General features: G+C 35.9%; 1 protein-coding gene across 6 annotated transcripts in view; it reads right to left on the reverse strand.

Annotated features, from left to right (window-relative positions):
• LOC106081576 (unconventional myosin-XVIIIa) overlaps positions 1-11,206 on the reverse strand; it is an 89,182-nt gene that overhangs the window by 19,542 nt on the left and 58,434 nt on the right. For all 6 annotated transcript variants that reach the window (XM_013243617.2, XM_013243618.2, XM_013243619.2 and 3 more), the window contains 2 exons: positions 9,099-9,233; positions 8,365-8,592 (listed from right to left, as the gene is read on the reverse strand). In XM_013243617.2, the coding sequence (XP_013099071.1) occupies positions 8,365-8,592; positions 9,099-9,233 (363 nt within the window). The remainder of the gene's footprint in view (positions 1-8,364; positions 8,593-9,098; positions 9,234-11,206) is intronic.

The raw sequence follows: 11,206 nt of genomic DNA on the forward strand, positions 1-11,206 counted from the left end.
TGACATTTGGCGTTGCCACATTGACTGCAATTTTAAGATGTCTTAACAGCAAAACAAAAAATATCAGGACTGATTGAGGCCATAGCCATCACGTTTACCACTCAAATATGTCAATGTGTTATGAAATATTCCGCTGAATATCGTTGAACGATTTATTTCAAAATCCCTTGAAGTGACCAATATCCTGTCGCCATATGGCAACACCAGGCCTGTTAGGGTACAGGTTTTTGTTAAAGAAAATTTCATATATTGCTGCATTTTATTGAAACAGGAATTTAAATATATAAAATTCAGCGGAAACAAGATCATTTAAACATTTCACCATAGTCGCTTTCGTCAAATCGGCAAAGAATTGTGCCGTCTAGGGGCTCATCAAGCCAATTTGTGAGACGGGTTAATATGAGGGCTACATATATCAGACCACCGTAGCGCAGAGGTTAGCATGTCCGCCTATGACGCTCAACGCCTGGGTTCGAATCCTGATGAGACCATCAGAAAAAATTTTCAGCGGTGGTTTTCCCCTCCTAATGCTGGCAACATTTGTGAGGTACTATGCCATTCCACTTTAGGTTCCCATTTCTTTGAGAACCTGCCTGATTTAGCGGATGTGAACATTCGCAAGTTTTTAGCCTTTTAAAGCGATCTGGATGGTTCAATGGTAGGAACTAGAAGGCATCTTCTTTCTTCTGTTCCAGTGATATCATAATGGACGAAAACGTCTAAGTGAGCCTGATGGCAGACTGCCACTTAAACTTTACCTAAGGCAACACGAGGTTCATCCGGGTTAATATATATGTGCACCCCAAGCTGCGACAATGTAAAAAACGTTATAGTCGTTTCAAGGTGTAAAAACAAACCAACAACGATTTTTCGCATTAATCCCCAGCAGTTCTCTCTACACAGAATAAATTAAAAAAGTTTTCAGTCACGAAATTAATTGATCCAATTAATTTCCTAATTGAAAGTGCTTCAATTACGAAAATGATAATATCAATCACCTTGTTTGGAAAAGTAATTGAAAAAATTTTCAATTAAAAGAAATTTTTGAAATTTGCAATTAATTTTTTGATTGATCCAATAAGTTACTTATTCGAAACTTCTTCAATTACGAAAATGATAATAATTGAATTTACTTAAGCACCATATATGATTATTCGAGAATAGATACATTTTTTACTTGAAATTAAAAAAAATTTTCAATCACGATTGTGATTAAAAAAAATTTCAGATTCAATTATGAAATTAATTCAATTAATTAATTCTTTAATTGAAAGCTGCAAACATTTCATTTACGACTGCAATTGAAATTCAATTAAAATATGATTGAATTAATTAATTTTTTAATTGAAAACTATTTTATCTTCAATCAAATATTCAACTGAAATTATTTTGCGATTTTCTTCTTTGTAAGCACAAAACTGTAAGAATTGGTCATCCTAAAGGTGCTATTACACGATATGTATTCTCATATGTTTTTTCAAATGTGGCAATTCTGAAAGTTGTACACATGGTGTGACAAGTATGAAAGATTAGATATGAAACATGTATTAAGGAATAAATATGCAATTATTTCGATTAAAAAAAGTTCAATACAAATGAGAACCTAGCAAAATAACTTGGAAGTTATTCTAAAAAAACAGCATTTATGTACTTCCAGAGTGACAATGTTTGTTATATTTTTACACCATTTGAAGTAAAGCTGCCATTAAACGATAATACATGTCATATGTAATTTCAAAAACAGCAACTCTGTAAACTTTACACAGCAACTTTGCCAGTTGTACACATCGTTTGGATTTTGCAATAAATATCAGATCAAATCGTGCTTTTATTTCATCGACCATACGTGTATATAAGAAAAGTACAATACATATGAGAATACATGGACATTAGAGCGCGCTCCTTCGTATTCAACGTACTTAAGACAAGGCTTATGAATACAGAAAGTAACAGTTCATATGACATGTCTTATCGTCTGATGGCAGCTTATTGAAGAATAGTATTGAATATGCTAAGTTTAAACGATCATAAACCTTGATCAGGTGCTGTATTTTTCATACACAATTTTTGACTATTTGAGTTAGGTGCAAAAAAAAGGAATTCGCTATACTCTTGCAGAATGTTTTGGTCGATTTCGCTTTTATATTGTAACCCGATTTAAAAAACATTGAAAGTATAGAATCTACATTACATTAAAAAAGGCAATAAAATTCGCTGAAAAGTATGTTCAAAAATGTTGAATATTTTTTGGCGACAACCCATTGTCCAAATCATAGCACTTGGGGCAGTTTTCGAGTACATCCAGATCCCCAAAAACTTATTTTTCAACATCTTTGGAAGCAAAAATTTGGCTGAGGATACATGCCGATTCGAGCGCACTCGATTAAAGTAAATAAAACTAAAGCAAAGTAAATGTCATGATGCTCTTTTTAAAAATTTACAAGTTAATAAGACTAACCGTTTAAATTGTATAGGAAAACCGAAAACATGTATTCGAATCGACCTATTCTAAACTACAAAATGCAGTGGGCCACATTGGAATATCACAGACTATATCTTGGATGCTGAATGGTGTACAGAATTCGACTCGTTAGTAGTTTGATGGTCGTGTTAATCACTTTTCGTCTCTGATCAAAAAATCAAAGTGTGTCTCTTTCGGAGCTAGAGTGCTTACAGACAACAAACATTCGCACACATACTACATACAAATTTAGAGGTATGAATAGATGATAAAATACATATGTATGTATGTATACGATGTAGCTAAGAAAATTTTGCGGCCAGCTTAAGAGCCAAAAAACATGGGCAAATTGATTTGGCTGTCCTATGCACGCGTACAAGTGAACCTGCACAAATCACCAAATCTCTTTGTATATGTCACCAAGTGATATCGTTTATCATTGCCTGCAGTATATAACAGAGCCTCGGCTGGCTGCTCCATGACATTTCCACAGACCGCATCGCTTCTTCGTGCCGCAGTCATCGCAAAATGGGTCCGGCATATTTTCTAAGTTTGTGCCAGCCATGCAAAAACATTGTGGCAGAGCCGATTTGACCAATAATTTCTTTTGCACGAGCACAATGTATATGGCCGGGGGTCGGATGAATGAATGGTTGGTGTGTGCACGTATTTCGCATTGCTGTTTCAGTAAACAAGTGAACAGACAGTTTCGATAGTTCTATTTTTGTCCATGTATACAAATATTAATTTTTTGCTCTAAATGTTTGTTCACTTCATTTCGGCACAAAACAGTGACATAGTGGAAATGTTGTTGTTGCGACTACTTACTCACCGTAACAGTATTCGGTAAAACTAGAGCAGTGTTATAGAGGCACTTTGGGCACTAACTTTTGTAATAACCGTTTTTATTGCTGAATAACTGCTGCATTAAAACTCTCATTCGAACAAAGTTGAAGTAATGCAGTGTTGAAGTCAATTCTAAGACGTTTCTTTGTAACGGACTAAAACCAAAGGGAATTTAAATATCTTGGAAAAAATAACTGAAGAAGTAAACCAATTACCTTTCACTAGTTGCTATTATCACCCGAACAAATTGTCAAAATTTTACAAATTTGCATCATGAAATTTATTTAATGAAGCCACAGACATTTTTCACCAGAAGAAATTTACTCTATGCACGTAATAACAACAAATTGCTTTAAGGGAAGTGTAAAAGTGAAGCCCAGAATACACGCGATTATATATCCTCCATCATAGATTTAATTTTTATACCCTCCAGCATAGGATGGGAGTTTACTAATTTCGTCATTCCGTTTGTAACACCTCGAAATACGCGTCAGTCTATAGCCTGATATAGCCGCCATACAAACCGACCTACCGATTAGACTCCTGGGCTTCTAGATGGCGCAACTGTTATCCAATTTGGTTAACATTTTTCATATGTCGTTTTGGTATGACTTCCAACCAGTGTTCCAAGTCTGGTCTTAATCGGTGGTAACTCGATACAGCTGCCACATAAACCGATCTCCGAATTTGACACTCTGAGCCTCTAAGAGGTGCAATTATTACTTGATTTGCCTGAAGGTGGTGTTCTTCCATGACTTCTTACAGCCATGACAAGTACGGTCCTCATCGGTCAATAACTTGATATAGCTCATTTAAATTTGAAAAAGTCATTCAAAGAACTTGAAGAGAGAAGAAAGCCTTATTTGATTTTTTTGAAGCATCTGCACGATTTTTTCAAAAAATGATTCGCTTGTGGAGCTATTTTCGAAAAAAATTTTCTGTTTGCGCTTTCTTTCTTGGTCTTTAAATCTTATTGAGATTCCATTGCAGGATATTGTCCGGCTTTACACCGTTGTTTAATGCTTTCTATTCAAAGAATAGTATAGCAAAAAACATTTAAAAGTCAGCAAAAAGTGTGTTGTGGCTAGAAGCATTTGACTCGTTTCTTGTATCGCGATTTCATTTTCGACCAAGAAAAATCATCAGCAGGAGATGTCAAATGGATCAGCGCCATGATCCAACCATTCCAACTAGAGTAAGTTGTAAAGCACACATCTGAATTTGAACAGGGCTCTTTAAGACGACTTGTTTCATAAGCGCAATAGAAAACAAATCAAATCTAACTTCACTTATTCAAATCCAACATCTTTTGCAAAACTGATTTGTTCTTCGCACGGCGATCGCCCAACGGTTGATTCTCCCAGTGCTGCTTTTGTGTAAAGGCAATCACCTACTCTACATGTGACGTGCCTTTCGTTTGGTTTGTTTGTTTGCGCATTTTTTTTTGTCTTAAAATCTTATTGAGATTCCAGTGCAGGATATTGTCCGGCTTTCAAAGAATAGTTGGAATGGTTGTAAAGCGCCATGATCCATTTGACATCTGCTGCTGATGATTTTTCTTGGTCGAAAATGAAATCGCGATACAGGAAACCAGTCAAATGCTTCTAGCCACAAATGGTAAAATTTTAAAAACATAAAATGTTTTTTTTTTTTTTACTGCAAAATGTGCTTTGCTACAGGAAAAGATGATTCGTTTGCTTTGTTTCTTCCTTGAGTCTCCTCCAATTGGCAGAGAGCGTTGGGGTGTCAGCATAGAGAGGTTTCGCTCAAAAGACTCTTTGGTTTTTTTCAATTGAGTAATGCTTAGTTAACTAGCAGTCAATATTGGTAGGTGTTTCATAAAAGAATTTTAATCGTTGAAAATTTCGTTAATGGCTAATGCATTTTTTTTTTTGCGTATAATTCTCATATCTCAAGAAAAAATTCGCTGGAAAGAAATTTATCAGCGATGAAGTAGTTATTTCCCAAACTGAGCCTAAAGACAAATCGTTATTCGGTAATCGAAAAAATTGTATGACCGCTATAATCGTTGAAGTATGTATGACCGCTATAATCGCCTTGAAGAAGGTAACTGTTTTGAATAATAAAATCGAATTGTATCAAAATTTGTTTCTAAATTGACCTACGAACTTTTCATCCCAAATGTTACATCGCTAGTTAATATCTGCGCCAAATTTCCAAGAGATAGCTTTATTCTTTTAATCCCTATCATCACTTTGACAGATGGACGGACATGGGAAGTTTTCGCTTTTTTGTTTATTGTATTGGTTTGCCCAAAAAGTAATTGCGGATTTTTTAAAAGAAAGTGAATGCATTTTTAATAAAACTTAGAATGAACTTTAATCAAATATACTTTTTTTACACTTTTTTTCTAAAGCAAGCTAAAATTAACAGCTGATAACTGACAGAAGAAAGAATGCAATTACAGAGTCACAAGCTGTGAAAAAATTTGTCAACGCCGACTATATGAAAAATCCGCAATTACTTTTTGGGCAACCCAATATAATTGATTTTGACATTGTACATGTGAAAAGAGGCTCAGAACATCTACCAAAATTTCTACGATAATTTGATTTAATGCTATTCCTATCAACATATTTCTTAGAGCGTATACATTAGTTGAGAAACCTATCAATTCTCTGCCACCATATTCTGTAGCAATTCGTTTTTATCCTTGACACGAAGCCAGAAACGAAAATGACAGCGTCAAACAAATTATTTATATATACATATATAAAATTACAAAATCACCAAAGAAATTAATGCATTGTGCTGTGTCGTTGATGCATTCCTAGCCCGCAGATTGAGATATCATATCTGGCAAAATAATTCGCACATACACAGTTCATTTACATATGTTCATACATAGCTCTTAAGTGGCTTTGGTTATGTATTGGGATGTATTGAAGTCTTTCCCAAAGAAATATGAAATGAAATATTTTCAATTGGACTAGCAATGTCAATATCATTTGGAATTCACTTCAAAAGCCTTCAAAACAATAAGACTAGTACTGACTTCAACTTTTTATGTCAAAACGCACTATAAAAAAAAAAATAGTGACAAAAATAATGCGAACACATTCCGCACAAGTGGTACTGCATGCATCCTCCTTTTAAGATGTCTTGACGATGCGGACTGCTGGGTGTCGAAGGCAATTTTGTGACATAATCCCAGCAGTCCGAACGCCTGTCCTGACATTGTCTTTAACGACTTTTTCAAGACTATTTTAAATATGTCACTGATATGGCATTTTTGCTGACATGCCTTGCATAAAATCTGTTATAAAATTTTATAATCGACAAATTCACTAACCGCGTCCACAAAAAAGTCAGTTTATATAGCAGGTATATCAAAACATGGACCGACATAGCCCATTTACAATTCCAACCGACCTACACTAATAAGAAGTATTTGTGCAAAACTTCAAGCGGCAAGCTTTACTCTTTCGAAAGTTAGCGTGCTTTCGACAGTCAGACGGACGGACGGACATGGCTAGATCGACTTAAAATGTCATGACGATCAAGAATATATATACTTTATGGGATCTTAGACGAACATTTCGAGGAGTTACAAACATAATGACGAAATTAGTATACCCCCACTCTATGGTGGAAGGTATAAAAATAAAAATATCTGTGTCAGATTGCGGGAGGCTTAAAACAACTCATTAATTCACATTTCAGTGAAATCGGGTAATAATTAGAGCTTTTATGGGTTCCAAACAATTAAACGGTCTAAGTATAGACCGATCAGAATCAAATTTAGGTCGTAAGACAGGAGGCTTAAGATAACTCAATGTTTCAAATTTCAGCGAAATTGGGTAATAAATTCAGCTTTTGTGGGTTCCAGACAATTAATCGGCAGATCGGTCTATATGGCAGCTATGTCTAAATATAGTCCGATATAAACCATATTTAAGTCGGACGTCGCGGGGCTTAAAATAACTCACTGTTTCAAATTTCAGCGAATTCGGGTAATAAATAAAGCTTTAATGGGCTTTATCGGCAGATCGTTCCATATGGCAGCTTTATCTAAATATAGTCCGATCTTAACCATATTCGTTTTAGATATCGGGAGGCTTAAAACTACTCTCTGTTTCAAATATCATCAAAACCGGATAATAAGTAAACTTCTATGGGCTTCAGACCCTTTGTCGGCAGATCGGTCTATATAGCAGCTATATCCAAATATTGACCGATTTGGCCCGAACTTAAGTCGGATGTCGCGGGGCTTAAAATAACTCACTGTTTCAAATTTCAGCGAATTCGAATAATAAATAAAGCTTTAATGGGCTTTATATCCTTTATCGGCAGATCGGTCCATATGGCAGCTTTATCTAAATATAGTCCGACCTCAACCATATTCGTGTTAGATATCGGGAGGCTTAAAACTACTCTCTGTTTAAAATATCATCAAAACCGGACAATACTTACCGGATAGTAAGTATATCTGTGCCAAATTTCAGGTAAATATCTCAATTTTTGAAGGCTGTAAAGTGATTACAAACAGACGGACGGACAGACACACGGACATTGTGAAATTGTCTTAGAATTTAACGACGATCCGAAATATATACACTTTGTAGGGTCGGAAATTGATATTTCGATGTGTTGCAAACGGAATGACTGAATTAATATTGTGGTGGGTATACAAATTATATAGTTCCCATGGTGAAGTATATTAAAAAAGTGAAATATTTTACGATACGCCCTAATGTCCAAGAGCAGAAGAGACATACATTCGTGTTTTAAATTTCTGTTTTCATTTAGGATGCCAGGCATACTTTTTTATTAATTTAAATTTGGTACGCCCATAGATAACTGAATTTAATGTCAATGTCAAACTGTCAAACGGTTCACGAATCTTGAGTGACGATGCTGCATTATGACAACGACCGACACACGCTACTGGGGGATTTTCTAGTTCTCGCGGCGTTCTAATTTATAGACGCCAATTGGTTTTTTCGTTGTATATGTGTGTAGATGTGTTCAACACACATATACAATACAGATTTATTCACATAACATCAGTAGTGGGGGGGAGGGGGGTTACTTACTCTTGCTTCCAGCTTTTGATTCTCAGTCTTAAGTTCGTTGCGATCATTTTCGATTCTTTCCAATTTGGCCCTCAGCGTAAGCAATTCTTCGTTGGCCGACTTCAATTGTTCCTCGGTTCGGTGGACATTTAGCAAAGGAGTGACACGCACCAAAAGACGCCACCATGGCCAATCGCGGACAGCCAAGAAGGCTTTCACATTTCGTTGAATACAACGCACCGCCAATTCCTAGGCATCATCAAAGAAAAATAAAAAAAAAATAAACAAATTATGCGACAATCATTTCAAATTTTGCTGTGCAGTGCTGCTCCTATATAAACAAATGAATTGCCTGTAGACAAAATGACTGCCGCTCACATAAGTGTAGAAAAAATTTATTTTTTTCTCTTGCTTGTTATTGTGTGCTGGCAGAGCTTTGTGATGTTTCTCATGGAACATAATCTTTAATTGCTGAAACAGAATTTCAGATTGTTTTCTCATATATTTTCCTTTTAGTGTCAGATAAAAATAAACAATAATAAGGGGATTTGCACCACAAACTTATAAATTTTTTAATGCTGAATTTCAAAACAAAATGAAAATATGCTATGAGATTTGTATTGCTTCTGTTTTTTTCTCCCCTCGAAGGAAAATAACATGCAAATGTGTCCAGATGATTTCAAAGATCATAGTTTAGTTGTTGGATCATTCTCTGGGTTTTTAGCTGCATTGTTTACAATCGCTTTTGCACTTACCTGCACTCTTCTCTGGGCCATTGATCTGCGTGCGAGATAACCGCGGCAATAGGCCTGCAATTGTATGATTCTGTCGGAAAGTAATTCATCTCGCTTCGCCTCCAACTCGCTTAAAACACCAGATCGGAATAGAATCTGCAAATTTTAAAGAAAAAAAAAAAGATAATCGCTTGAGTATTGAGTAAAAAGGTGCGAAAGCAATTCCAAAAATTTCATAAAATAAACGTTTCTCAGTATCTGAAGGAAATTGAATGCTGAAGGAATTGAATGCTGAACAATGGACTAAAGAACAGTCCATTCGGATAAGAATTGCGCCTTGTAGGGGCTCAAGAAGCAAAATCGGGGAATCGGTTTATATGGGAGCTGTATCCAGCTATAGATTGATTCAGACCATATTCATCATAGGAGAAGCCGTTGCACAAAATTTCTGCCAAATCGGATAAGAATTGCGCCTTCTAAAAGCTCAAGAAATCAAGATTCATGATCGGTTTATATGGCAGCTATATCAGGTAATGTACCGATTTGAACTATACTTAGGACAGTTGTTGGAAGTTATACCAAAACACTACGAGCAAAATTTCACTCAAATTGGACGCGAATTGCGCCCTCTAGAGCCTCAAGAAGTCAAGACCCCAGATTGGTTTATATGACAGCTATATCAAAACATGGACCGATTTGGCCAATTTACAATCCCAACCGACCTATACTAAAAAAAGTATTTGTGCAAAATTTCAAGCGGTTAGCTTTAGTCCTTCAAAAGTTAGCGTGCTTTCGACAGACAGACGATCGGACGGACATGGCTAGTTCGACCTAAATTGTCAAGACGATCAAGAATATATATACTTTATGGGGTCTTAGACGTATATTTCGAGGTGTTACAAAAAGAATGACGAAATTAGTATACCCCCATCCTATGGTGGAGGGTATAAAAATATCCAATACCGAGTTTTAAGAAATGTCAATCAAAAACTAAAAGCGTTTGTTTTGAAACGCTTCACCTCCATCTGTAATTTTTTTGAAATTAAGATCTCATTGTTGTCCAATTATCACTTAATTTTGCACATATCACTTTTGTAGCCCGAATGCAAACCAATGAATATTGGTAAAAATCGGTTCAGATTTTTAACCGATTTACGCTTATAAGGGCGTAATTACTACAATTTTCAATCGATTTGCACAAAAGTTGTTTGGAATGTTTTAATACCCATCTAAAAGCCCATGCTAAATATAACCATAATCGGTTCAGATTAAGGTATTTGAAATTGTACACTCAACCAAATTTGTTATTCAAAACAGCAAAATTGTTCGCTTAAACAGCAGTTTTTGTCTGCTGAAAATGGGAAAGCATACATTGCTGCTGTTTCAACAAACATAGGGCTGCTGTATTGGCAAACATTTTTTACTGCTATTTCAACTAACAAAATCTGCTGTTTTGAATAAAAAAATCTGCCGAAACAAACTTTTTCTATGAGTGTATCGTAAAATTTTAAGCGAATTTAAGGCCTTTTGGTATAAAAAAATGTAATTTTGGAAGAGTTAGGCCCTTTTTATATTAAGCCATCGATACATGAATTTATTCTCAATTGTTTCAGCATTCCAAGTCGATGAAGAAATCACGTCTGTCGAAATCACGAAAGCGTTGTAACTCGTAAAGCTAACCGCTGGAAATTTGCACAGATACTTCTTATTGATGTACGTCCATTGGGCTCAAAACTTTGCACATAGTGTTCTGCTATGACTTCCTTATACAGATGCCATATAAACCGATCACCTTTTTTTTGGCATTTTGAGCCCTTGTAAACCGCAAATGTTTTCAGAATTTGCACATAGTATTATGGTATGATTTTGCGCTATGGCCGGTCATCGACCAGTGGAGGACGAGGGAGTTTCTGGCGTTCGATAAGAGGTCGATGAGTACCTTGACAGGTGTCATAACCGGACACTTTGCCATAGGCCGCATGACGGCGCGAATGGGGATATCGCACAATGACTTCTGTAGGAGTTGTCTCGATGTGGATGAGGAGGAGACTATTGAGCACTTGCTGTGTTCTTGTCCAGGTTAGCAGAGACGTAGGCTCTCCTTTCTGAGGAGCCGTTTCTTCTGTGAT

Source organism: Stomoxys calcitrans, chromosome 2 (genome assembly GCF_963082655.1).
Source record: "Stomoxys calcitrans chromosome 2, idStoCalc2.1, whole genome shotgun sequence".
NCBI classification, from domain to species: domain Eukaryota; kingdom Metazoa; phylum Arthropoda; class Insecta; order Diptera; family Muscidae; genus Stomoxys; species Stomoxys calcitrans.